At 61.8% G+C, this 27659-nt stretch overlaps 1 protein-coding gene across 1 annotated transcript; it reads left to right on the forward strand.

The window, feature by feature from the left end:
- The first annotated feature begins 371 nt into the window (after nucleotides 1-371).
- Nucleotides 372-27659, forward strand: UROC1 (urocanate hydratase 1). The gene is made up of 20 exons (XM_068983009.1): nucleotides 372-518; nucleotides 4872-5002; nucleotides 5268-5361; nucleotides 6395-6454; nucleotides 6712-6840; nucleotides 6948-7009; nucleotides 8215-8281; nucleotides 8364-8507; nucleotides 9192-9280; nucleotides 10735-10797; nucleotides 11058-11237; nucleotides 12238-12335; nucleotides 12483-12555; nucleotides 13611-13732; nucleotides 16751-16821; nucleotides 17852-17950; nucleotides 18988-19087; nucleotides 21667-21748; nucleotides 25833-25932; nucleotides 26641-27659. Exons 1-20 carry the CDS (start codon nucleotides 393-395, stop codon nucleotides 26776-26778), a joined length of 2028 nt encoding a protein of 675 aa, XP_068839110.1. The 5' UTR covers nucleotides 372-392; the 3' UTR covers nucleotides 26779-27659.

The raw sequence follows: 27659 nt of genomic DNA on the forward strand, positions 1-27659 counted from the left end.
ATGGGGCTGCCGCACTCGGTACCCCGGTCACAGGCCCCCCTCACTGGCACACATCGCCCCTGATGATGAGGCCGCCCCCCGAGACCATGGGGCAGACCCAACCCAGAGACCCCTCTCCCCATGGCGTGTCCCAGAAAACACCCCGTGGGCCAGCACCCCGCGGAGGGGACACACGGACCCTCCCCCCGCATCCCCGGCTCGAAGCCTGCCTCGCCCAGGACCCTGCCCTCCGGTCAGCGCTGCCCTGACCCCGACCCTCGCCCTGGCCCGGGGCCCAGAGAGGGCCGGAAGGGGTGGGCCTTCGGCCCGAGGGTCCCGCCCCGCCGGACAGGACGCCTGGTCTCTCCGCGGCCCCAGCACACAGCGGCCCTCTGCCCCAGCCTCCACCAGCCATGTGCAGCCTCCAAGCGCTGTGCTCTGGCCTGCCCCTGCGACCCCTTCCGGAGAACCGGGGCCGGCGGGCCGGGGTGCCCCACGCCCCAGTCAGGACCCCTGGCCTCAGCCCCCGTGAGGAGCAGGTGAGCGGCTGGGCCCCCCCGCCCCACGGGACTGCTTGCCCTCTGGGAGGTTCGGGAGGGCTTTGCCCACCAGCTGCTGCCTGCCAGCCTGGCCCTGGGGGCACCCACTTAGGCCTGGCATGCTGCAGCCCCCCATGTCAGCCTCCATCGCACCTGCCTCCCTCCTCCCGGCTGCCCGGGGGGTGTCGGCCTCTGGCCCCCACTGACCGAGGGTCCCTGAGGCTCTAGGTCATGGGTGGGCGCCATCACCTCAACCTTGGGCCCCCAGGGCCCAGGGGGCCTGCTGCCCGCTCCTCCCGGGAGCACCCGCTGGCCTGGGGACTGGGGAGCAATGGGTAGGTGGATCCCTGCACCTCCTCCTTCCCACTGGCGTTTGCTCTTTGACCCAGTCTTTGACACCGAGCTCCTAAATCGGCTTCAGTTCCCTGGGTGGTGGGGGCTCCTGGCGCGGCTGGTCACCGGGTACAGACCCTGATTGCACGCTGGGCCTTTCGGCCCCACCTGCAGCCTCCCGAGAGGGGTGGAGGCCAGGGAACCAGTGAATGGGTCCTTGCAAGGCCGCTCCCCAGGGTCGGACCATCCGGGTCCGTGAAACGGAGCGGGTGCTGGGGTGGTGGGCACACCTGGGAGCTCCCCCCAACCCCGGGTTCCTGCCCATCAGCTCACCCTTTGTCACATCCTTTCAATACAAAAACCACGGAGAGAGTGTCCTGAGCTCTAGGGGCTGTGCTAACAGATTACAAACCCGAGGGGCTGGGACCCCCATTTCTCATTGGTTGTTCATGAGCACCAGTGACGACTGGGGTGTGTGATCGAGGGCTGAAGTGAGGGTGTCTCGTGGGCCCGAACCCTCAGCCTGTGGCCGGGGTCTGGGGGGACTCTGGTCGACAGTGCCCCAGTGGGACCGAACGGAGGGCCACCAGTGGGGTGAGGGGAGAGGAGGGCCCTGGAGGAAACACACATTCAGTCCCCAGGGGGAATGCCTGCGGGAGGACCCCCGGGGGTCTCCTGGACCATCCCAAACCTGGCACGGCATCCTCGGCCACAACCGTCACACTTTCCTGGGGCCGCTTTTCTGCTTTATTTAAATGTCCCTTTGAATGTCAACATCAGCCTTTAAAGGTAGTTTAAGAGACACGCAAGTCACGTGTTATAATATTCTGCGATTCTTGGCGTCTCCTTCCAGACACGTCCTGGTGCGCGGAAGATGTGTGTGTCCTTCTTGAATCTCTAAGTGGGAGCTGTCCACACAGGCTGGTCTTCATCAGTGTGGGGCTGTGGTTGGAGTTCGTGGTTTGGATGAACGAAATCACGCTCCCCTCTTAGTTCTCTGGAGAGTACTAGCTGTTGAGTCACTCAGTCGTGTCTGACTCTTTGCGATGGACCGCAGCACGCCAGGCCTCCCTGTCCGTCACCAACTCCCGGACTTTACTCAAACTCATGTCCATTGAGCTGGTGATGCCATCTAGCCATCTCATCCTCTGTCGTCCCCTTCCCCTCCCGCCTGCAATCTTGCCCAGCATCAGGGTCTCCCCCGGGACTCAGGCCTCCGCATCAGGTGGCCTAAGTACTGGAGCTTCTGTAAGTAGATCGCTGTTCACCTGCAGAGTGTGGTCGGCTGTGGTGCGGAGGGAGATTCCTCTCACATCCGTTAGAATCGTCCCTGGCACCCCCTGCCCCCATGCAGCTGCTCTTCGTGACCTCTCCCCGAACCACACCCCACCCTCAGGGGGCTGTGCTGGACCTCACACCCCAGGTCCGAAGACCTCCCACCACTGCGGAGACACCACCCGCAGCTTCTGGAGAGCAGGGCCCAGTGGGGCTCACTTCTGGGTCTTCAGTGACGCCAGAGTCGTCTGCTGAGTGAATGAACAGGAGCGTGTGCCGAACCAGCATGCTGAAAGAGCTCAGTGGGCAGAAGAAACGTAGAAAGGCTTCTTGGAGGAGCTGGTCTTGGTGCCAGGGGCAAGGTTCCCAGACTGGGGAATCTGAGCGGGAGGCTATTCTGGAGGTCATGAGTGACCACGTGGAGACGGTCCTGGGCAGAGCAAACTGGGGGGGACGAGCCCTGTGTAGGCCCAAGCTGGGTGAGGACCTGGGAAGCCAGGCGCGGCCTGGTCACAGAGAGGCTGAATGCCACCCCTGGGCACTGTGTCGGGCAGGGCTAGCCTGCTGCGTGGCCCGCTGCCCGGCCTGCTGCCCCCAGAGAGTGAGGCCCACGTGGAGCTGGGGGGACAGACGCCCTGCATGGAAGCTGTAAGCGTGGAGATGGTCATTCCGGCCGCTGGCCCTGGGCAGCGCCTGCGTGCCGGGTGCTGCCCACGTCCACTCGGCCGGGTCCCGAGTCAGCCCTGTGAGGTGGTGCCTCCTGCTTGCCTTCCAAAAGAGGAGATGCAGTTCAGAGAGGTGTGTGTGCGGGTCGGGGACCCGCAGGGACAGACTGGGGTGCAGGGGTCTGGGCCCCGAGGCACAGTCTCTGGAGAGGCTCCCCCGCCCCGCCAGGAAGAGCCTGACTCACAGTCTGGACCTGGCGGGTCTGGCCTCACTTCGGCCCGGTTCTGGTGAGGACCCCATGGGGCTGGGCTCCAGGGGTGTGGGGTGGGCGCTCAGACAGGCCCAGCCTATCAGATCGTTAGGAAATGAAGCAGAAGAAGCCAGCGTCCGGCGGGACGTGTTCGGGCCCATGTAGTAAGATCAAGCCCCCCACCAGGGAGGGTGCCTGTGTGCCTGTGACGTGTTGCTTTTGAAACTCCTCTGTCAATGTTTGTTTTCGCTTGCAAGCTCTGATTATAGGCTGTTCACTGATTTAGAAAGAAACACGCCGTCTCTGTCATGGGCCAGACATGACCTTGAAGGGCTTGACCTCCAGCTCACGCCGGGCCCCGCCTGCCCTTGAGCCCGAGCCTGCAGCTTCCTGCCGCGTGCCCTCCCGTGCCCCCCGTGACCCCCGTGCCCCCCGTGCCCCATCGCGCCGTCGCCCCGTCACTGTGTCGCTGCGTGTAGCTTGCACGTTCCTCCTCGGGGCCCTCCCCCGTGCCCCCTGTGCCCCCTGTTCCCCTCGTGCCCCCCGTGCCCCCCCCGCCCCGTCACCCCGTCGCTGCGTGTAGCTTGCACGTTCCTCCTCGGGGCCCTCCTTTCGTGGCTCCCTCCCTGGAGCGCTGGGCCAGCAGTGGCTCCGGGAACAGGCCAGAAGCTGGACTCAGAGACACTGCGGTGGGCCCACCCGAGCCCACCCGAGGCGCCCGACCCCCGGGTGAGCCTGGGAGCCCCCCACGGGCAGATTCCCAGCCACCTTTTGCGAGGGAGACACACACGTTTCTGATCGCTTTTCCCCAGAGAGCAGGAACCATGTGCTTTTATTCCACATTGAAGTCACCCAGGGACTCGGCATGCACACCTTTCCAGTTCCCCTCACTCCTGAGCTGGGGTTTCCTCGCTGCCCTTCTCGCCCTCGACTTCTTCCAGAATCATCTTTCCCCCACCCTTCCCACGCACCCCTCGGCCCCCAGGGGCATGCTTGATGTGCGGTGCTAGACTTTGGGCGCACAGGGCAGGCTGTCCCCACCCCGGGCTTCTGTCCTCAGCCCCACGGGCACCTGGCTCTGGCCGGCCTGGCTGTCTGTCTCTGGGGAGGCCCTCTGCCCTGCCCACGAGCTGGTGCCCTGGGGCCTCAGGCTCCTCTCCTGTCGCCTCCACCACCCTCTGGTCAGAGTCTTGTCCGAGGCTCGAGCTCCCTGCCCCCTCGGTAGATGTGTGTTCGATGAATACGTTCACACCAGCTCCTTATCGCACTCCCTAAAGGAGTTTGTTGTGCAGGGTCGGCTGGTTGAATGCATGGCCTCAGTGTCCATCCCTGACACCCGGGTGTCACCCCACTCCCCCGCCTGCAGGCCTCTGCCGGTACTGGGAGGGAGAGAGCAGGAGAGGGGGGTCTGGCGGGACCCCTGCCCTCCTTGAGCCCAGGGGAGACTAAGAAGCAAGGGAACAAGCCCACTCTGGAGCATGTGGAGACGCTCAGCCCGGGGAGGGGCCCCCAGGGAAGGCAAGCAGCACCTCCCACTGTAGCCCAGGCCACAGGCCATGTCCCTTTCTGGCCCTTGCTGGGGCTCAAGCAGCCTGGTGCCCGGTGACCACACAGAGGGAGGGACTGGAAGGCTGCCGACAGAGAGCTGGAGGGCAATCAGGGAAGGCTTCCTGCAGGAGGTGACGGGAACGGCCTGGGCTGCGAGCTGGGCAGTCTCGGGGCTGGGCCCTGGGCCTCCTGAGTGGAACAGGGGCACATCAGGAGGGCAGAGCTCGGCCTGGAGCCTGCACACCCTGCCGCCCTCACCGCCGCCCCCACCGCCCTGCCAGCTGGCGCTGAAGAACGCCCTCCGCTACTTCCCCCCGGACGTCCAGGAGGTGCTGGCCCCCGAGTTCGCCCAGGAGCTGCGGCTCTACGGCCACGTCTACATGTACCGCTTCTGCCCCGACCTGGAGATGAGGTGAGTGCCGCGGGCTGGGCCTGTCCCCCTGGAGCACAGACCTTGCTGTGGAGTGTGCCTCCTCCAGGCTGCGGCCTGTCCGGTGGTGTGGAGGGGCTGGCCCAGAGCACCTCCTGCTGGTGGGAGCTCCAAGGGGTGGCTCCTTCTGGTGATGCCAGGGCTGGCCGTCCACACCGGCAGGGCCAGGGGCCGGGCCGCGACGAGGCGGGACCTGACATTCCAGGCGCCTGCCCCTCGACTGGCCTGGCAGCTAGACCCCTTGCAGGGCCTACCCGGTGGAGCAATATCCCTGCCGGACGAGGGCGGCTGCAGCCATCATGCTCATGATCATGAACAACCTGGACCCAGCTGTGGCACAGGTAACAGCCCGGGCGTGCGGGCGGGGTCGGCGTGCGAGACACACCCAGCTCACTCACGGCAAGCGTTCTGCTTGGAGACAGTGGCGGACTCGGGGTGTACGCAAGTCACTAGTCGTGTCCAACTCTTTGTGACCCATGGACTATACAGTCTCCAGGCCAGAGCACTGGAGTGGGTAGCCTTTTCCTTCTCCAGGGGATCTTCCTGACCCAGGAATCGAACCTGGGTCTCCTGCATTGCAGGCAGATTCTTTACCAGCTGAGCTATGAGGGAAGCCCCGAGGGAAGCTGCAAAGCCAGAGCGGGGAGGGCTCCTCGCCGTCTCCCGGGCGCCCCTCTTTGGTCATTACGACAGCATCAGCACCACGACACCAGCCTTGGCGTCAGAAGGTGTCACTGTACGTCTGATGCGTGCATGCTTAGTCGCTCAGTCATGTCCGACTCTCTGTGACCCCCTGGACTGCAGCCCGCCAGGCTCCTCTGTCCCTGAAATTCTCCAGGCCAGAACACGGGAGTGGGTAGCCACGTGAGAACTGGAAGGGAACAGACTGAACGCTGTGGTTGGCTGCAGTACATTCAAAACACCACGACATGTAATCAGTATAAAAGCAAGGTGTCTCGTAGCGTTCTTTCCCTACCGAGTCCTCGAAACCAGCGGTGGGTGTCCTGCCTAGAGCTTGTCCTGTGGGCCGTGGCTCCAGGCGCAGAGGCTGCTGACAGAGCAGGCCTCTGGCCGTGCTGGTCCACGCAGGTCTGGCCACACGTGCCTGTGCCGGCATCCTTGCGCGCCAGCCCATTCTGCAGCGGCCTGTTCGAGAGAGGACAGCCTTCAGGGGGACCTGAGAGTTTGCTTGAGAGCAGGAGGGTCCCAGGATGTGAGCAGTCCGCTGAGCCCTGACCGGGTCACCCCCCAGCCCCCAACTCCTCCTCCAAGGGCCATCAGCCACTTGGCAGGGGGCCATGACCCCTGAACCCTGCCAAGCTGGGGGCCTCCTTCCCCACACCCCCATCTCAAGTGGCCCCGTATCCTCTACAGTTTCCCCAGGAGCTCGTGACCTATGGAGGAAACGGGCAGGTGTTCAGCAACTGGGCGCAGGTATGGACCCCGGACTGTGCGGGCAGGCGGGGGGGCCCACCACAGGCCTGTCCACCACCTACCTCCGCCCCGGCCTCTGGCCTGGAAGCGCCTTGCAGACTGGCTCTGGGGCTCGGGCTCTGCCCTCCCTGATGCCCGAGAGCCCAGAGGTCAGAGGTCCTGTGGTGGGGCCACTGGAGGGGAGTCGGGGGCCTCGTGGGGGACTTGGGGCCAGTGTGGGGACGCCCCTCACCACCCCGTGCCTTGTTCTCCTGCAGTTCTGGCTGACAATGTCCTACTTGGCCCAAATGACGGAGGAGCAGACACTGGCCATGTACAGCGGACACCCGCTCGGCCTTTTCCCCAGCAGCCCCGAGGCCCCCAGGCTGGTCATCACCAATGGGATGGTGGGTCCCGGGGCTGCAGGGAGGCCCAGCCACCACCCGCCCGCCGAGCTGTCGCCCCTGAAAGCCACGGCACGGCCCCCAGCCCTCCACCCGCCCCTCTCTTGCAGGTCATTCCCAACTACTCCTCCAGGACAGACTACGAGAAGCTCTTTGCCATGGGGGTTACCATGTGAGTACTGTCGGTTCATAGCCAGGCCCTATGGTTAAAGCAGCAATCGTGGCCTCAGCTCCGAAACACCCTCACCATCAAAACGCTGTAGCACGATTCCGTATTCACACGTTTCCTGCTCATTTTCGTGGATGTCCCTGCAATTTTTATACATGTGTGAGTGAGCGAACGTGCAATTTGAATCCTACTTTTTGCAAGGACTCAGGTCCTGGCTGCAAAGGGGGCGTGGTGATGGCTCTGGCCCCTGAGCTGTGTGAGAATGAATGGGACACCGCCTGAGTGGATGGGACCCCAGGGGAGCACGCCCCATGGCGGGCTTTACCTGCCTCCCTGGTGGGTGTGTATCGTGTTGGCATAATCGTTCTATTCACGCAAGCTTGTACCGCAAGGGTAACCCATGCCCCATTTATCAGAAGAGGAAGTGGAGGTTCCCGGAGGCCCTGTGCTTGGCCCAAGTTCTGGGATTGGCTCGGAGTTTGGATGTGTGAGCTCCAGGATCCGCCCTCAATCCAGAGGAGAGAAGGGACTGGGGAGGCTGCTGGGGGCGGGTGGACCGGGTCCTCGCAGTCCTCGGGGAGCGCAGACACTCTCTTCTCCCGCCACGTGGCCGCTGACGCCGATGCTGAACAGCCACCGCCTGGCACACAGGGGCGCCTCCTCCCACGATCTAGCCTAGAGCTCTCAGCAGGCCCGCTGACTGGCAGAGAGAGGGGCTCCTGCAGCCTGCAACGGGGCTCACCGCGGGAGCTGACCTCCCCGCCGGCCTGGTCGTCAGAACGGGGCCCTTTGTGTAAACGACAGTGACCTCTCGAGCGCTGTGCCCCGACTCTGCCGGGAACTAGGGGACTGGCCTTTCCTACAGGCATCTGTTTTGCCTAATTAATGAGCTCATGTTTGGCTGCGCGTGTGTGCGGGCTTCCTCCGGTTGCCTCGAGCAGGGATTGCTCGCTGCGGCAGCTCCAGGGCACGCGGGCCTGGGTGGTGGCTTCAGGAGTTGAGGCTTGTGGACTCACCTGCCCTGAGGCACGCGGGATCCTTCCGGACCTGGGATCAGACCCACACCCCCGCCTTGGCAGGGACCAGCAGGGAAGTGCCTCCTTTTGTTGCTTAAGCACGAAGCACGTGGGGGCGACAGAGCTCCTTAGACCCCGGGGAGTGGGGCGGGGAGACGCCACTCCAGCTCACGCCCCTGCGTACGCCGGCAGGTACGGCCAGATGACGGCAGGCAGCTACTGCTACATCGGCCCCCAGGGCATCGTCCATGGCACGGTGGTGAGTGGCGGGCCGCGGGGCCGTGGGACTGGGGGGTGGGATGAGCGAGCGTCGGTGGTGACTCCTCCCTCTCCCCCCACAGCTCACTGTGCTGAACGCGGGGCGGCGCTACCTAGGGCTCCAGGACCTGGCGGGCAAGGTCTTTGTCACCTCCGGGCTGGGCGGCATGAGTGGGGCTCAGGCCAAAGCCGCCGTCATCGTGGGGTGCATCGGTGTGATCGCAGAGGTGAGCCCGCAGGAGCAACCCCCCACCCCATCGAGAGCCCCCCGGCTGCCCTCGCCCTCCCTGCTCTTGCCTCTGCCCTCCCAAATCCTCCCATCCCAGTGTGGGTCCCCACAGCAGCAGACACACCTGCCTTCCAAGTGCCCATCACTGCCAGGCCCGGAGCCACGCTCCCAGGACGCATGCTCCCAGGACCCAGCCTCCCTTGCCTTGGGGCCCTGGGGTCCAGCCAGGAGACAGTAAACCTGTGGATAAGTGAGCAGAGACCCCCCCTACACACACCCCGCCACATCTGGACAGAGCTGTCGGGTTAGGGGGAAGAGTGGACGAGGGCCAACATCTATAGAGTCTCTTGAGTTTCCCTCCTGGATACAAAGTGGCTTCCCCAGCTCCAGCCACCTCATCTATATTCAAGGCAGACAGAAGGGGAAATGCCAGCTATGGCTGACTCTAGCAGAAAAATAATGCTTTAGAAACTTGTTTCACCACGTTGGTCAGTATGGGCTCATGTGGATGTTGTCATCTACAAGGGTGGAGAGAAGGCGTGAGAGGGCAGTTGAGATTAGCTGGGAGCAGGGCATCTCCCTGAGTGAAATCAGGGTTTGTTGACTTGGAGGCAGGAGGCAGCTGACAGCAGCTCGTAGGGTCCGCCCCGCCCTGATCTTCACCCCTGCCCCGTGGTCCCAGGTGGATGGCGCGGCCCTCATGAAACGCCACAGGCAAGGCTGGCTGATGGAAGTGACTGCCAGCTTGGACCACTGTATCGGAAGACTCAGGTGTGACGCCTGGTGCCGGGGGAGAGTGGGCTGGGAACCCTCGATTTCTGCTTCTCACTGTTGGCTCCTGGGAATGTGGAGTGGCCCGGGTGCGTCCACGCCGCCCACACACGCAGCCTCACAGACATCCGTCGTCCTGCGGGTGACCCCTCAGCTCAGCCACAGTTTGGCAAAGACCGTGTTTTGGGTTTCTCCCTTCTGTGCCTCAGTGTCCAGCCCACAGCCTGGCACACAGGAGGTGCTGCTCGAAGCTGCTGAATCTCCACAGGATCTGTCCGGACCCGCGGCTCCTCCCCAGGGGGGCCGAGGCTGGTGCGGGGTCCTGGGACCCTTCCCAGCTGCATGCCATCTGCTGAGATTTCTCCATGGGGACAGGCAGGGCCACCAGGAGGCCGCTCCTCAGATGCTGTCTTTGAAGCATTCTCTCAACTGACTGCTCTGCAGAGCTGAGCACCTCTTGTGTGGGGAGTTCGCCTCGGCACAGACGGCTTCACCTGCTGTGATTGGAGCTGCCCAGGGGCGCAAGGGGGCTTAGGTGACACTGTCCAGAAACACAGAGTTTAAGAGATGCTCCTGTTACTGAGACTGGAGACTCTTTTGACACAGAATTTTGAAAACTTGCTGAAAACCGTGCATTAATTACTGGAGAAATTCTAAACTCCTCGTGTGGCAGAGAGGGTCTTAACCTGGTCTGGCTCTGACCCTGTGGGTGCATCTGGAACACAGGTGCACACGGACACACTCGCACACACGTACACACACATGCACACGCACATGCCACACTTGCACACACTTGCACACGTGCACACACGCCACACGCACACACTCGCACACACACTTGCACATGCATGCACGCCACACTGGCACACGCACACACACACGCCACACTCGCATGCTCATGGACACGCACACACTCACACACGTCCAACCACTGTGACATTTCTGTCATCTCTGAATTTTGTCATCTCACTCACACAAAGGTTAACTCCCACAGTCACACAGAAACACACACAGAAGTCCAAATCAGAATAACAACCGATTCCGCAGCCGCTGTGATGATTTCAGGTCTCCTGTTCCCCAGACATGCTGTAGTTTTTCCAAATCAGGGTTAGAATCATCTTTCAAACCGTCTGTAACTTGAGGATCGCCTTGAGCGACTTCTACCAAGATCCCTGTTAGAGCCCCAGAAGCAAGGGCCCTAATGCTCCGGATGGAATTCCAGGCCTGGGGGGGGCGCGGGGGGGCAGCTCCTCTGTCAGCCAGTCCTCAGTGAGGGGCCCCTGGTCCGCTGTGCCCCTCGGCTGGGGGCCTCGTAGGTCCCCAGCCCTACACGCACGCGGTGCTGTGGGCGCCTCCCAGGCCTCTGCGTCCTCACCAGCTGGGCACCAGGGTGCGGGGTGTTGGGGTGTTGCCCTGGGCAGGTGTGACGGGGCCGCCTGTCCTGCCCCTTGCAGGGAAGCAAGGAAGAGGAAGGAGGTGCTCAGCCTTGGTTACCATGGCAACGTGGTGGACCTCTGGTGAGTGGGGAGCTGGCCACCTTGAGGACCCCCGGTGAGCCCTCGGCCGCGGCCCCGTTATTGGTCCGGGGCTCCTGGCTGTCGCGGCCCTGATCCTGGCACAGCTCGCAGCAGACCCCCTCCCAACCCCTGCCGGGGGGTGCAGGATGAGCCTCAGGCCTGGCTACGGAGCCTGTGGCTGGGCACACCGTGTGCCCTCCTGGCTGGACCCTGAGCTCGGGTGCTGGCACTACCCGGCCTGACCGGTCGTCTCTCCGCAGGGAGCGCCTGGTCCATGAACTGGACACAACGGGGGAACTCCTGGTGGACCTGGGGTCCGACCAGACGTCCTGCCACAACCCGTTCAACGGTGGCTACTACCCTGTGCAGCTGAGCTTCGCAGAGGCCCAGAGCCTCATGGCCTCTGACCCCACTGCCTTCAAAGGCCTGGTCCAGGAGAGGTGAGGCGGGCCCAGGGCTGCCCGCACAAGGGGTGGGGGCGCACACGGCCTGCTGGGGCTGTGGACGGGGTGGCCCGGCCTCCGCCTGGTTCTCCCACAGCCAGCCTGTGTGGCCTGTGCCCGACCCTTAATCTCGCTGCCCCTCTGTCCCCGCCTCTGTCAGACAGGGCCATGAGGGTGCTGTTCCGTGGGGGTGTTGGGGACAGGCTGAGGTGACATTTGCAAAGCACTGGGGGCAGCTGCCAGCACCTATGGCTGCTAAGCAGATGCTGGTAGAGGGCAGCCCGAGGCGCTTCCAGAAGAGGTCACTGCTTGTTCAGCACGGAGCCTGGGCCCCCGCGCCTGGCTGGCTGGGACCTGTAGGCACTAGCTGAGTGACTGCCTGCAGTGTCTCCCGTGAACGGGGAGAGGCTCTGAGGAACCCCAGGGGTGGGGGGCTTCCCAGTGGGAGGCGCTGGGGGTGGAGCAGGCAGGGGCGGGGTTAGCAGGGGAGGAGTCGGGTGGGGTCAGGAGGAGTGGAGTCAGAAGGGGAGGAGTCCAATGGGGTGCAGTCAGGAGGGGAGGAGTCTGAAGGGGAGGAGTCAGGAGAGGTGGAGTCAGAAGGGGAGGGGGTCCGATGGGGTGGAGTCAGGAGAGGAGTCGAAAGGGTGGAGTCAGGAGGGGAGGAGTCAGAAGGGTGGAGTCCAAAGGGGAGGAGTCAGAGGAGGAGTCTGATGGGGTGGAGTCCAGAGGGGAGGAGTCAGATGGGGAGGAGTCAGGAGGGGGAGGAGTCAGAAGGGGTGGAGTCAGGAGGGGAGGAGTCAGAAGGGTGGAGTCCAAAGGGGAGGAGTCAGAGGAGGAGTCTGATGGGGTGGAGTCCAGAGGGGAGGAGTCAGATGGGGAGGAGTCCAAAGGGGAGGAGTCCTATGGGGAGGAGTCCGCAGCAAGCAGAGTCTGAAGGGCCGGTGTCAGCCAGCTGTGGTGCTCCCGCTGGCGCTGACTGCTGACCGCTCCTTTGCAGCCTGCGGAGGCACGTGTCAGCCATCAACAGGCTGGCCCGGGAGCACTTCTTCTTTTGGGACTACGGCAACGCCTTCCTCCTGGAGGCCCAGAGAGCCGGTGAGAGGCAGGAGGGGCTTGGGCACACTCGCCTCGCGGCAGGCCTGGCCATCCCGTCCATGCGGCCAGCAGGAAGGGCCCTGGCATGCCTCCGCCTCGCCGGGCCTCGGTCTCTCCAGGTGATTCTGGCCCCGTCTGTGTGCACAGGGGCCGACGTGGGGAAGCCGGGCGCCAACAGGACAGAGTTCCGCTACCCTTCCTACGTCCAGCACATCATGGGGTGAGTGGGGACTCTCCCGGCGTCTGTCCTTAGACGCACAGGTCCTTAGCCTGCTCATACTGCCCAGGCTGCCTGCTGAGACCTATGCTTGATCCCAAGTGGCCACGGCCTGGGTGATGGGGTTTCCACCCCAACAGGCTGGGGGAGAGGAGCTGGAAACGTGAGAGTCTGTGGAGGGCCTCAGGGAGAGCACGGGGGTGGGGGCCATGCCTGAGTCACCTCCGGCGAACCCCCCAACCTACGGGTGCTCAGGGCTGACCCCCCCAGGCCCTGCGCGCTGTGGCCGAGGAGCTGTGCATCCCCCAGGCGCGCCCCAGCCCTGAGCGGGTGACCGAGGGCCCGATCCCTGCAGCCCTTGTGCCTTCCTGGCCACCGGGGGCCTGAACTCGCCGGGACAGGCCAGCTGCTGCAGGGAGAGGACAGGGTGGAGTCCGGGCTGGGGCAGCCGGGCAGGGCGGGAAGCCCCCGGGTCTGCAGCAGAGGGGACCCCAGCGGGGGCTGGGGGTGGTGAGAGAGGCCAGCACTCTTCTCAGATTCACTGTGGGAGGGGACAGGGCCAGAGTAGGGCCACGACCACAGGCCTGGGGGTGGTTCCCCAGGGGGCAACCGGAAGGGAGCCCAGCAGAGGCTGGGTGGGCATGAAGCCTAGGGAGGGCCTGCGCCCCTCTGCCTGGAGCCCCTCGAAGGCCGGCTCACAGCAAATGGGGCCGTTTCAGTTTATTGTGCGTTCTCCCGGGTGCTGCCTGGTTTTCGGGCTGTCTCTAACCTCGGTTTAGGAAGTTCTGCTTGTCTGTGTCCCGGCTCCCTGCTCCTGCAGCCAGAGAAGCTGCAGCTCTGGGAGGGACGCTGTGGTGATGGAGGGGGCAGGCAGGGTGGGGACCGCTGCACGTGCTGGTTGAGAGGCTCCGACTCATGACACAGGCCCCTGCGCATACGCCCACTTCATGCCTTCACCCCGTCAGTTCTGGAGCATCTGCGGCCTCCCTGACCTTGGACCATGCCGACCCCAGCCCCAGCCCGGCCAGCCCCAGGTGACAAGCCATCTGCCTTTTCAGGGACATCTTCTCCCAGGGCTTTGGGCCTTTCCGCTGGGTGTGCACCTCGGGGGACCCCCAGGACCTGGCGGTCACAGATCGGCTGGCCACGTCTGCGTTGGAGGAGACTGTTGCTGCCGGAGGTGAGGCTGCCGGTTGGAGATGCTGACGTGTGGCGGGCCCCCTAGCTGGCGGTACTGGGAGCCTGGACGCAGGGTCCCCGCCTGGCACCGCGGGCCCAGGGCTCGTTCTCAGGGGCTGCCTGTCGACGGTGCTCGGCCCCCTGTAGCCGGCCCTGTGCTACTGCCTCCGCGTGTCCAGGCCACTCTGCTGTCTCCACGTCAGAGCTGCCCCAGGCCGTCTGTGGACACAGCGTGGCTCTGCCCCGCCCTGGGTGGCCGCGGCCCAGCCGCAGACCCTCCCTGTGTAGTGGGCGGGGCAAGAGGGCGCACTCACTTTACGGCACCTCCCCGGCTCCCTGCTTGTCACAGCTCCTGCCCTGTTGCTCTGCGGCTTCTCCCTGGGCCCAGGCAGCCTTCTCTGGGGCTGGTGGGTCAGCTTTTGCAGCTTGTTGTAAATCCTCTGGGCCCAGTTTCACCCTGCCGCCCACATCTGGGTTGAGTGGGCTCAGTGGCAGGGGCTTAGTTAGGGTCAGGGGACCCAGGAGGAGAGCCTGGTGGGCGGGGCCGCCTTGTGGGTGGGGCCACCTTGTGGGCGGGACCACCCCACTGGCTCTGGAGGAAGCTGAGGCAGCTCAGTTCAGTTCAGTTGCGTCCAACTCTGTGACCCCATTGACTGCGGCACGCCAGGCCTCCCTGTCCATCACCAACTCCAGGAGCTTGCTCAAACTCATGTCCATCGAGTCAGTGATGCCATCCAACCATCTCATCCTCTGTTGTCTCCTTCTCCCGCCTTCAATCTTTCCCAGCATCAGGGTCTTTTCCAATGAGTCAGTTCTTCACATCAGGTGGCCAAAGATTTGGAGTTTCAGCTTCAACATCAGTCCTTCCAATGAACATTCAGGACTTATTTCCTTTAGGATGGACTGTTTGGATCTCCTTGCAGTCCAAGGGACTCTCAAGAGTCTTCTCCAACACCACAATTCAAAAGCATCCATTCTTTGGTGCTCACCTTTCTTGATAGTCCAACTCTCACATCCATACATGACTGAAAAAACCATAGCTTTGACTAGACGGATCTTTGTTGGCAAAGTAATGTCTCTGCTTTCTAATATGCTGTCTAGGTTGGTCATAGATTTTCTTCCAAGGAGCAAGCGTCTTTTAATTTCTTGGCTGCAGTCACCATCTGCAGTGATTTTGGAGCCTCCCAAAATAAAGTCTGACACTGTTTCCACTGTTTCCCCATCCATTTCCCATGAAGTGATGAAACTGGATGCCGTGATCTTCGTTTTCTGAATGTTGAGTTTCAAGCCAACTTTTTCACTCTTCTCTTTCACTTTCATCAAGAGGCTCTTTAGTTCTTCACTTTCTGCCAGAAGGGTGGTGTCATCTGCATATCTGAGGTTACTGATTTTTCTCCCGGCAATCTTGATTTCAGCTTGTGCTTCATCCAGCCAAGCGTTTCTCATTATGTACTCTGCATAGAAGTTAAATAAGCAGCGTGACGATATATAGCCTTGATGCACTCCTTGCCCAATTTTGAACCAGTCTGTTGTTCCATGTCTGGTTCTAACTGTTGCTTCTTGACCTGCATACAGATTTCTCAGGAGGCAGGTAAGGTGGTCTGGTATTCCCATCTCTTGAAGAATGTTCCACAGTTGGTTATGATCCACACAGTCAAAGACTTTGACATAGTCAATAAAGCAGAAGTAGATGTTTTTCTTTCTGGAACTCTCTTGCTTTTTTGATGATCCAACAGATGTTGGCAATTTGATCTCTGGTTCCTCTGGCTTTTCTAAATCCACCTTGAACATCTGGAAGTTCATGGTTCACATACTGTTGAAGCCTGGCTTGGAGAATTGTGATCATTACTTTGCTAGTATGTGAGATGAGTGCAATTGTGTGATAGTTTGAGCATTCTTTGGCATTGCCTTTCTTTGGGATTGGAATGAAAACTGACCTTTTCCAGTCCTGTGGCCACTGCTGAGTTTTCCAAATTTGTTGGCATATTAAGTACAGCACTTTCACAGTATCACCTTTTAGATTTTGAAATAGCTCAACTGGAATTCCGTCACCTCCACTAGCTATGTTCACAGTGATACTTCCTTAGGCCCACTTGACTTCGCATTCCAGGATGTCTGGCTCTAGGTGCATGATCTCACCATGGTGATCTGGGCGGAGCCTCCTCCAGCTTCCGGATGTTGGTGCAGCTGCAGACCCTCAACCTGCCGGGCGACTGCTGGTGTTTCCATCGTAACCACCCTCCAGGGGTGATTTCAAGGAAGCGAGGCTCCACGTGAAGCGGGAGCAGGTTGTCCACCAGCCAGAAAACCTCGGGGCACAGCTCCTAGTACGGGCCGGGGACGTCACTAAGTGATGTGGGAACATTACTTTCATTTTTAACACAATGTTTTCAGTTTATTGGACTGAAACATTATAGACATCTGTAAACCACAGGCTCACAGAATTCCTGCAGATTTAGCAGTCTGTTCCCACAAGCACCTTGGCAGACCCCCCTCTCCAGCCCGCCACTCTTCAGCCCTCCACTCTTAACTGCCTGCCTGTCCTACCTTGAGAGGCCCAGCATCTGTCAGCCTCAGAGCCTCTGTACTCGCTGCCCCCTCTGCAAAATGCTGTTACGTCAGTTCCATGTAGCTGGCTCCTCTTCAGCACTTAGGACTTGCTTTGAGTGTCATCTCCCCAGAGAGGCCTCTGGTCCCCCCGACCCCCCCACCCCAGTCTCAACTGCACTTGTTTCCTTCTCAGCCCACAATAGTCTTGGCTCTGGTGCCTGGCACTCAGCAGATGCTCCTCAGATATTTGCTGCGGGCCGGGTCCTGACTCACTCGGTTGCTGGCATTGCCATCGCCAGAAGTCGAATGGGCTGGTGGGGAGCTGGGGATGGGGGCACCCTGACTCTGCTCGGGGTCCAGCAGTGGGTGCAGATGCGTGCCTCAGCCCAGCTGCCTTGCAGCGGGAGTGCGCACCCCCACCACGGGGCAGGGGCTCTGGTACCTGTGACACCCCCTCCCCTGCCTGCAGTGACCCCGGCTGTGAAGCTCCAGTACGTGGACAACATCCGCTGGATCCGGGAGGCTGCCAAGCACCAGCTGGTGAGGGCTCCAGCTGGGGGGCGGGGTTGGGTGCAGTGTGGACCTTGCCCCAGGTGAAATACTGCTCACCACCTGGACAACTTGGGGAGTCCCTACTGGCCACCTCGCCCAGGGGCCACTGTACAGAGAAGCCCGGGGCCTTTCAGAAGGTGGCCTGGACTCTGGGGCAGTGACCTGGGTCAGGTAGGTCCTTCCTCCCATCATTGCCTGGCAGGGCCCTGGAGCCAGGTCTCCTGATTTCTCAGTTGTGTGACCTGTGGTGAGTGGCTTGGCCTCTCTGGGTCTCCCCTCTCATCTGCACAGTGGAGATACCGGAGGTGGTCCGGCCCCTGGCTGTGGTGCAGGGCTTGGAGCACGACCTCTGCGGGGCCAGGGCAGGGCCGATGGGTGTTTCTGTGCCTGTGAGTGTGACCTCAGATCAGATGACGTGGGGAGTTGGGGGTGGGGGTGGGGGTGGGGGCGGTGTAGCAGAAGGGTGTCTCTGAGGAGCTGACTTGCAAGTTCAGGCCTAAGTGGGGCTGAGTCCAGAAGGGTGACAGTTGGGAAGCAGAGGGACCAGCCAGTGCACAGGCCTGGGGAGGCAGCCGGCCAGATGCGCCCAGACCAAGCAAGGGATGGGCATTTGGTTCTGATGGCTGGATGCTGCCACGTCTGCACCGGTGGGTCCTTGGCCTGCCCCAAGCGGCGGCCCCCGCCCTGGGCTTCCCAGTCCAACCCCGTCCACCCAGACCACCGCTGCCGCCTGTACCAGTGGTTGCACGTGTGTTTCTCCACGGAACCCCTCATGCCAACCACCCAGTGCCTGAGAAGTCCACGGCGATCGCCGCTGGACTTGAAGACCTGGGCCTGGGGAGGGTGGGGCAGGAGGTGGCGATGGGGGCGGGGCCCCGGAGCCCCTGGGGCTAGCCCTGCGGTGACCGGTCAGGAGGCACAGCTGTACTAGGCACACGGGCCGGGCGTGGGGGACTCCAGCGACTGCCCTCCAGCGTCTGGGGGGCGTGTCTCCTGAGCATCACCCTTCTCGCTACAGGTGGTGGGCTCCCAGGCCAGGATCCTGTACTCGGACCAGAAAGGCCGTGTGGCCATCGCCCTGGCCTTCAACCAAGCCATCGCCCGTGGGGAGCTCAAGGTGGGAGCCCCGCCAGGCCAGCCCTCAAGCCCGGGCTCTGCTGTGGGCCCTGCCGTGAGACTCGGGGCAGTCAGGGGCCATCGCTGAGCCTTGTCACCTCAAAGCGTGGCTTCCCCTCCGGTGGTTCTGGCTGTCTTTGTTGAACTGTCCCTTTCGCATCACTGCAACCCTGACTGCGTCTCCGTCTCCCTAACGGTCAGCCCCGCCCACTCGCTCAGCGCATGCGCACATGAGGGCTGTACAGCTGCGTGGCGCTACAGCTACGGCGCTTCATGCCCCGCCTCCCCCTCCCCGCCTCCCCCTCCCCGCCTCCTCCTCCCCGCCTCCTCCTCCTTCCCGCCTCCTTCCAGTCAGCTCCGCCCACCTCGCTCGGCGCATGCGCACACGGCGCCTCCCTCTCCGCCCCTCCTTCCTGAGCGCCGCCCCCGCTACCCAGGTGCAAGCCTTGCTCCAACGCCGGGCTCCCGGCGGAGCACGGGGCAGACAGGGTCCCGCCCGGTGCAGGTGGAGGGACACTGTGGATGCGCGGGCAAGGCCATCAGTCCACGGTCTCTGAGAGTGCGGCGCTCCGCGGATAAAGTGAGCGAGGAGTGCGCGTAGGGTCGGAACTGGGCTCCGTGCTGCAGGCGGAGCCGTTGAGTGTCCCCGGTGCCAGCGCACTGGGCTGGGGGTCCCGTGCAGAGCGGGGTCAGGCCCGGCTTGTTGAAGCGCAGGGAAGCTCCTGCGACCTCCGGTGAGAGCCGAAGCCCCTGCCTGCTTCTGCGGCCCTGAGATGGGGGCTCCGTAAAGTGAGCGTGGTGACTGGACAGGGTAGCGGCGACTCAGAGCCAGCACCTGGGGGTGTACGGGCTCCGGGTGGACAGAAGGGGCATCTCTGGGCGGTCTTGGGGGGCGTTGGAAACCCCCTGCGCCCTCCTGCAGAGGGTCTGCTTCCCAGGGTAGTCCAAAGGGCGTCTGGCGTGGCCTGACCCTTGAACTCTGCCCCGGGCCAGGCAGTGGACACCACCGCTGACCTTTCATGCCCTTTCACACCGCAGGCGCCGGTGGTCCTGAGCCGAGACCACCATGACGTAAGTGGCACCGACAGCCCCTTTCGGGAGACCTCCAACATTTACGACGGCTCTGCCTTCTGTGCAGGTGAGGAGGACAGGGCGTCTAAGCTGTGTTTCTGTTGGATTCGGGTTTGATGTAAAAATCACGTGGCTCAGTCTGTCACGGTGCTGTGAAAAGGTTGCTGGCTTCTGAGGGGGCAAGGCCCAGGGTGACCAGCCCTCGACGGAGGCGGCTCTGGGACCCGGGACACGGCTGGAAACGTGAGCAGGAGCCAGTGGACCGGGCCGGTGGATGCCTGAGACCTGGGCGCACCCCATCACGCGCCAGGCGGTCTTCAGAAGGTCCTCAGGGTCCTCCTCTGTGACGAGGAGCCAACAGCGGGTCCTTCTTTGTTGTGAAGGATGCACTGAGTTTGTGTGTGGAAGTCATGTCAGCTCCCCCAGGCCGGGTTCCGTGAGGGGCTGGCTGTTAACCATCACACAGAGCTTCTGCCTTCTGCTCCTGGGGGCTTTCTTGTCCCCAGCACCCAAGGCTCCTTTCGTCATGGATGGGATCCCTAGGAACACCAATCCACATCACTCTGAGGAATAGGTCCATTTCCTGTAAGTTGTGAGACTGATGGGTAGGGAAGCATTTATTATCTTTCCAGTGCCTGTGAGCTCACACGGTCTTTCCTGAGGTTAGTCCTGTCTGTCTTCTCTCTCTCTCCTTGATCAGCCTGGCTAGGCATTGTTTAATTTTATTGATCTTCTCAAATAAGTTTTTAGTTAGATTTCATTCTATTACTTTTTTGCTCTCAAATTGACTGATGTCTACTCTTATTTTTACTGTGACCTTTTTCCCATTTACTATTTGGGTTTAATTTGCTCTTTCTCCAGTTTCATGAGGTTTTCTTTTGTAATAAAAATGTTTTAATGTTATGAATTTCCCTCTAAACGCTGCCTTAGCTGCATCGTACCGATTTTTTGAAAAATATATTTTTGTTTTCATTCAGTTCATAACACTTTTAAATTTCCTTTGATACATCCTCTTGGAACCATGGATTACTGTGAAGTATCTTCTTAAATTTTTAAGTTTGGGGAGATTTTCCAATTATCTTTCTGTTACTGACTTCTGAGTTAATTCCATTATAGTCTGAGAGCTTTGTATTCATCCTGTTATTTTAAACTTGTGTTAAGGGTTGTCTTGTGGCCTCGAAGGTGATCCCTCTTGATGCCCCTGGGAAAAACCTGTATTCTGCTGTTACTCAGGGGCTTTTCTTTTTTTTTTAATTTTAAGAGATTTCTCTTGGTGTGGACCATCATTACTGAATGGGTTACAGCGCTGCTTCTGTTTCATGTTCTGGTGTTTCGGCCGTGAGGCTCGCAGGGTCTCAGCGTCCCATCGGGGATGGCCCCTGCACCCTCTGCGTTGGGAGGTGACGTTTTAGCCACTCGACCAGCAGAGACGCCCTGGGGACTTGTTCTCTGTCTCTCACCGGGTGAAGTCGGTCAGTAATGCTCTTCCTGTGGTCAGGATCCTTGCTGCCCTTCTGCTGCCCTGTCCCCTAGATGGGCGAGCGTGAGATGGCTGCAGTGCCGGCCGCTGCGCTTATCTGGCCCCTCCGCGGCCCTCAGGCGCGCGCGCGCGCCGCTTGCGTTTTAAAGCTGTGTTGTCAGCTGTGCGCTTGTCTACGTGTATTGTCTCTTGGAAAATTGACGTCTTTACCATCGTGTGACGGCTCTCTTTTTTTTTTTCTTTATTTTAAAACATTTTTTGGCCGCCTCATGCGACACGTGGGAACCTAGTCCCCCGGCCAGGGATCAAACCCCGGGCCCCCTGCCTTGAGAGCGCAGTCTTAAGTGCAGGACCACCGGAGACGCGCCTCTTCCCCGGCTCTCACGTTCTCTGGCGTTAATGTAGTTCACCTTGGTACTCTTCCGCCAGTGTAAAAGCTGACCACAAACTTAGAGGCTGGAAGCAGCGGGAGCGTGTTCCCTGAAGTTCTGAGGGCCCAGAGTCTGAAACCAGTTTCTCCAGGCCTGGGTCGAAGTGTGGGCAGGGCCCCGATGTCTCAGGAGGCAGCCAGGTGGGTGGGTCGCTCCTTGGCCTTTGCCAGCTTCTGGAGCTATTCCAGTGCGTCTCACAGTCCCAAGCTAGACGGAAGTTGTTCCCAGGACCCCTGCCTCTTCTCTGTGGGGGCTTTGGGGAAGAGCCCACCAGGGGCCAAGCCCTTTGTCCCTGGCCCAGGGGCGTGGGTCTCAGGGCGGCATCGACTCTCTCAGCAGGCCCGTGGACAGGAGTGAGGCTTGGTTCCCTTCTCTCTGCGGGCGCCTGTCTCCCTGTCTGGTAACCTGCCGCGGGGCCTCGCCCAGGGATGCCCAGGAGCAGTCTGTGGCATGCAGCTTGCCCCGCGCCCTCAGTGCGCTTCTCTGAAAGGTGGGGCTGGTGCTGTTTGTCGCCTGAGCGACAGTTCCTCCACCCTCAGTGCCTCTGGGGTGCTGCACCTGTGCCGGGCAGGTGGCAGCGGGAATCGGGCACTCGTTCGGTGCTCCCGCTTCACGGGGCTCTGCGAACGCAGTGTCTGCGGCTCCTACGGGCGCCCTCCCTGGTTCCTGTCTGACCCCCCGACTCTGGCCCAGGCTGGCCGCCTGGCTCGGGCTGACCGCGCTCTCTTTCTGCAGACATGGCTGTGCAGAACTTCGTGGGCGATGCGTTCCGTGGGGCCACTTGGGTCGCCCTGCACAACGGCGGGGGCGTTGGCTGGTAAGAAGGTTCCCGAGGGCCAGTGGCGCGGGTGGGGGCTCCCCGCAAGTCTCGAGGGGCCCTCCGAGCTCCCTCTGCTGAGGACTCCTCATGTGAACTGGATGTGGGGGCCTTGCCCAGCCTGCACCTGTGCAGTCTCCTGCCTCTGGCGGGACGCCGCGAGTCATCTTTTCCGGCGTGGTTCTCCAGCTGCCGTGACAGACGTTCTCCAGGGAACTCTCAGAGTCATCCTGGCCCCGTCCTTTGACTTCACCAGGGCGGCTGGGCTGGGCGGCGGGAACCTAGTTCTGGGCTCCCTGGGTCCTGGCCCCGTGCTGCCCAGCCAGGCCTGTCTCCAGCCCAAGCCACGGGCCAGCTGGGGTTCTGGGAGGCTCCCTCCTGGGCCATAGGCGAGTGCCCTCGCAAGGTCGTCCCTAATTCTGCACCAGGTTTCAGCCCGTGGTCATTTCCAGCACTGGGTGTCCTGAAGCTCAGCTCAGGTCCGGCCCCACGCTTTCAGCCTGGAGCTGACACCACATCCCACAGCTGGGGGCTCAGTCCCTCAGGGCCGGCCCTCCGCCCTCCGCCCCATTTCCTGACCCCTCCGCCCTCCGCCCCATTTCCTGGCTCCAGTGGCAGGTCTGTAGCATCACCTGTGCCCCCCCGCCCCCCCCCCACTCCCCAGCTGGAGATCACAGGTCCCTACGGCCCCCCAGCTCAGTTCCCCTCCTTTGCTGGAGCAGCTCACGGAAGGCAGAAATTTCTGAAAAAAATTACAAAGGCGTCAAAGGGTGCGAGTCAGTAGCCAGAGGAGGAGACACACGGGGTGAGCATGCGAAGGCCCACCTGCCGGTGGGGGCCTGGGCAGGCGCGGCCCTGCCTGCCTGTGCTCCGGCTCCCGGCCGGCCACTCTCCAGGCCCCTCCTTTGGGGCTTCCTTGCAGGATTCCTTCCATGGGTGTGACTGACTCCATCGCTGGCCACAGGTGACTGGTTCCACCTCCAGCCCTTCCCCCTCTGCGATGGTCAGGGACTGGGCCCCAGGTTCCAAGCGCGGGTCACAGGGTGACTCCTCTGGCAGCCAGCCCTGCCCCCTTGGGTGAATTCTCAAAGTCACCTCATCAGCAGGATGAAAGACACCTTCATCCTGCTCATCACAGGAAATTACAAGAGTTTAAGGAGCTCTTCGGAGAAGGCAATGGCACCCCACTCCAGTACTCTTGCCTGGAAAATCCCATGGACAGAGGAGCCTGGTGGGCTGTGGTCCGTGGGGTCGCTAAGAGTCAGACACAACTGAGCGACTTCACTTTGACTTTTCACTTTCATGCCTTGGAGAGGGAAATGGCAACCCACTCTGGTGTTCTTGCCTGGAGAATCCCAGGGATAGGGGAGCCTGGTGGGCTGCCGTCTATGGGGTTGCACAGAGTTGGACACGACTGAAGTGACTCAGTAGCAGTAGCAGCAAGGAGCTTTGAGCTGGGAACCGTGGACAAAGACCAAATGTTTATTTCTCATTATAAGTAACAATGTCCCATTCACTGCTGAGAAAAACGAACAACTGGTGTCCATCCTAAAGGAGATCAGTCCTGAATATTTATTGGAAGGACAGATGCTGAAGCTGAAACTCCAGTCCTTTGGCCACATGATGCAAAGAACAACTCATCTCAAAAGACCCTGATGCTGGGAAAGACTGAAGGCGGGAGGAGAAGGGGACGGCAGAGGATGAGACGGCTGGATGGCATCACCGACTCAATGGACGTGAGTTTGTGTAAGCTCCAGGAGATAGTGAAGGACAGGGAAGCCTGATGTGCTGCAGTCCATGGGGTCACAAAGGGTCAGACATGACTGAGCGACTGAAGTGAACTGAACCGTTGTTTATTGCAAATGGACATGTGGCAAGCGTTTGGATCTCCTCTCACCTCATCTCAGAGAAGAAACACACAGATGAGAAAACTGAGGCAGCGGGCAGTTCAGGCTGCACCTGCCAGGGTTCCCTGGGTGGGGGGTGGGTGTCGCCTGGGCGGCTCTCTGGACCCCTGGGCCCTTGCAGGAGCAGCAGGGGGTGCTGTGGCCCCGCACAGCAGGACAGCTCTCCAGACCAGCCGCCTCTGAAGTGACCTCCCAGCCCGTTTTGGCCGGAGCAAACCTGGCCGTGCCTCCCAGAGCCCAGTCCTGCAGCCTCCAGAGTGTCCCCATGGGCTAGCTTGGCCTTGGGCCCTCTGAGGCTGGAATTCTGAGCTGCAGCCCAGTCAGGTGGCTTGAATGAATGGAAAATGTGACCGGAGTGCGTGGCCGGAGCAAGCCAGGAAGGGAGGGATTGGGCCCCGTCACCAGGTGCCGGCCATTTGGGGCTCGACTTGCTGAAGGGTTCTGGAGATGACGGGATGCCTCTGGCGGGGGCCAGAGCCGGCGGTGGAGCTGGATCTGGATTCAGATCTGTCGTCCCCAGATTGCTGAAATTGGAGCCAGGCCGGCAGAAGGCAGGCGGGGCCGGACACGAGGCCCTCGGGCCACTGCTCGCAGTGGGGGCCCCCCACGAGGCTGCCCCCCAGGCTCTGACGGCGGGGCCCTGAGGCGCTGGCACCGGGGCCATTAGTCGTGACACCCTAGGGGCTCCTTTGGGAAAGTGCCTCAGGTTCACTGCAGAATTCGTGCATAATTTAATCCACCAGATACTCCTGCAGACCTTCCTGGAAACGCAGTGGGGAAAACCACCACCCTCCCGCAGTCTTCCTTCAGCTTCAGCTGCGTCTCTTGCTTCCAAGTCACGGTTTCCCCTGATGTTTCTCGGTTCGCTCCGGGTTTCTCCACTGCATGGGGGCTCCCTGTTTCTGAGCAGATCCATGTCAGCACCGGGTCCCCTGCAGGCCCCCCGCCCTGCGCCATCTGTTCGTCTCTTCTGATCACGTGCTGGGGTCTGGCCCATGCCGTCTGCCCCACGGTCCCAGCCGGCGGCTGCCGTGTAGATGGGGACCGTGGGCTGTAAAGCGGGATACTCAGCGGTCAGGCTCTGCTGCATGGAGACAGTGGACCCCGGTCCCTCCGGGGAGGGTGTGCAGGTCCCTGCAGGCGGGACCAGCCCCCAGGCCCGTGTCTCTGAGGAACAGATGCAGTGTCTGGGTCCGATCCCTGGGTCGGGAAGATCTCCTGGAGAAGGGCATGGCTACCCACTCCAGCATTCCTGCCTGGAGAATCCCATGGACAGAGGAGGCAGGCGGGCTGCAGTCCACGGGGTCTGGGACACGACTGAGGGACTTTGCTTTATCCAGATACTGACGCTGTTTCCCCACCAGAGCACATCTTGAGGCCAGCTGCGTGTGGGCATCCCCGAGGGGCCTGTTAAGATGTGGATCCCGAGGGCAGGTCTGGAGTCAGGGTGGGGGGTCTGCGTCCCTGCCCAGCTGTGGGTGATGGTGCCATGGGGCCCCTGGGGGGTGGCAGCCTGGCTTCTGAGGTGACCTGTCCGCTCAAGTCTCACTGTTTCTTGGGGACAGACGGCTGCGACAGCTGCATGGTTCTCAGGCTGCTAATGGTGAAGACCCATCATGGGAGCCGCGGCTCCTGCAGGGCCCACGCTGTGCATGGGGTCTCCCATGACACTTAACATCACTTCCTCTCATCAGCTGGATGGTCCTACCTCAGAGGCAGCTGCACCCAGAGCTTGACTCTGCAGATGCTGACTGCTCGGCCGCAGTTTCCGAGTGAGGACTCCCGTGTGCATAACCTCCCCAGCCCCAGCCGCTATCACATGTCAGACCTGGGGCTGTGGGCTTAGTCGCCGAGAAGTTCCGACCCTGTCGTTTGGCCCCGAGTTGCTCGCTGTCTCCAGGGACTCGTGGCTGAGTTCTGCCCCCTTTTCTGCTCATCTCACGGTGTTGAGTGTCTCCTTAATACAGCCAGCACCGACCTTACATGTGACCTTCTTCCTGGGACCATTCTCTGGCCAGCGACTGCTCCACGACACGAGAGGGCTCCCCCTCTCTGGTTGTCCTCCAGGGCCAAGGGCTCCTCCGACTGGGTTTGCAGAGGCCGCCTGGAGCTGAGCACCTTTGCCCCCTGAATGTCTGTGCCTGGGAGTGACCCCGAAATCCTTTGGCTTCTTGCAGGGGCGAGGTGATCAACGGGGGTTTTGGCCTCGTGCTGGATGGGACTGAGGACGCCGAGCGGAAGGCCAGGCGGGTGCTTAGCTGGGACGTTGCCAACGGAGTGAGTGACCGCCAGCATCCCCCAAGGCTCTCCCCTGTGCAGACTGCAGACCCTCCTCCTTCCGGAAAGGTCTGCGGCCCTCCTGCCGCTGCAGTGTCTCCCCCGGCCACTGCCAGGGTGTCCCTCCACGGCAGACAGCCCGCGTCTCACCCGGCCTGTTTCCTGTCCAGCCTGTGTCCACGGGGCCTGGGCAGTGCGCCCCTCCCCCACACTGCCTCTTTGTGCATCTGAGAGCACAGCTGTGTACCCTCGTGTGTGTGTCCTGACACTGTGTGTGTGGTGCGGGGCCCCATCCCTGGGGGACCACATATCAGGGCCTGAAAGGGGAAGCATGACAGATGGGGGTCGGGGTGATGGGGGTGGGTTTACGGATGTGAGTGAAATGGGGAGGGGGCTGGGGAGCCCAACTGCAAGGGTCCAAGGGTTAGACCAGGAGGCCTAGGAGAGGGGCAGGGCAACTCCCAGGAGCCCCCAGCACAGGGGCTGGGCTTCCTCCTGGAGGCCGGGAGACTGGAGGGAACGGGTGGGACAGGTGGGGTGCCAGGGCCATGTCGGGGGGCCCCTAACAACGCAGGTCAGATGGGAGGAAGGGAGCATCTGGGGAGGACCTGAAGCGGAGCGGAGGTGGTGTGCTGTGGGGGGGAGGGGGGGCGGACACGCGGGCTGGGCGGGGCCTGGCACCGAGGGCACGCCCCTCCCACCCCTCAGGTAGCCCGCCGCTGCTGGTCCGGGAGCCCCACAGCCTACGAGGTCATCTGCCAGACGATGCGGGAGGACAGTGGCGTGGTGGTGACGCTGCCGCACGCAGTGGCGGATGAGCGTGTGCTCCAGGCCCTGCGGCTGTGAGAGGACTGGGCGTCCTGCGGTGCCCTGGCCCCAGGGTCCCGCCCTCACCTCACATTCCCCGCCCCCTCCACTGCTCGCCGTGCTCTCCTGGGTCCAGAGCTTTGCACACGGGCGCGCGTGGACGCATGCACACACAAGCATGCACGCGCACGCACACACAAGCATGCACGCGCACGCACACAAGCATGCCCTCTCCGTCTCCCCACCCCGGAGGCAGTCGCTGCATCCCCATTTTACAGACCAGGCAGCGAGGCGGGGCCCTCTGCTCTCACCACGCGGCTCCCCTGGGGACCTGGAGGGCAGTGAGGGTCTCGTTCTGTGCGGGGTGCTCAGGTCTGCCGTGGAGGGGACTCCAGGGGCTGGTGCCCAGAAGCCTGGCTGAGTGGGGCGCTAGCCAGCCCACAGAGCTGCCTGCATTCCTCTTCCCCTGGGTGCAGGGTTCATCTGGCCAGGTTCTCATCCAACATCTATCGCCCCCCGACCCCTGACTAACTGTCCACGCCAGGGACCTGCAACTTCAGCCACAGAACAGCCTGGCTCTGGCCACGCTCCTTATTCTCTGTCCTCCATCTTAGCTCAGCCCCTGCTGGGCCCATGACAGACCTAAACTGAGAGAGACTTTGGGGCTGGGTCTCCAAGGGGCCCCCAAACTTGACACCCCCTCGTGTCTAGTCTCAACCACGCAATATGGCCTGTCTCCTCCCCACTGGCCATTCTGCCTTTGCCTAACAGAACCCCAGTGTAGTCTGGGTAGCAGTGTACACAGAAGTAGTTGACTTTCCAGCCTGCCTAGTAATCGAGAGTAGCCATTGACCTGCCTCCAGCCCAGCAGACTGTGGAAGTCTGCTGGATGTGTCTACTGGGAAAGCTGTAATAAAAAT

This window comes from Capricornis sumatraensis, chromosome 10 (genome assembly GCF_032405125.1).
Source record: "Capricornis sumatraensis isolate serow.1 chromosome 10, serow.2, whole genome shotgun sequence".
Taxonomy (NCBI): Eukaryota; Metazoa; Chordata; class Mammalia; order Artiodactyla; family Bovidae; genus Capricornis; species Capricornis sumatraensis.

Excerpts from the sequence above, each read along its gene's own strand:
- UROC1 (XM_068983009.1), top strand. The coding sequence starts at position 393 with ATGTGCAGCCTCCAAGCGCTGTGCTCTGGCCTGCCCCTGCGACCCCTT. Across the intron at positions 7,010-8,214 it reads TTTGCCATGGGGGTTACCAT|GTACGGCCAGATGACGGCAG; the intron begins GTGAGTACTGTC and ends GTACGCCGGCAG. Across the intron at positions 19,088-21,666 it reads CGGCTCTGCCTTCTGTGCAG|ACATGGCTGTGCAGAACTTC; the intron begins GTGAGGAGGACA and ends CTCTTTCTGCAG.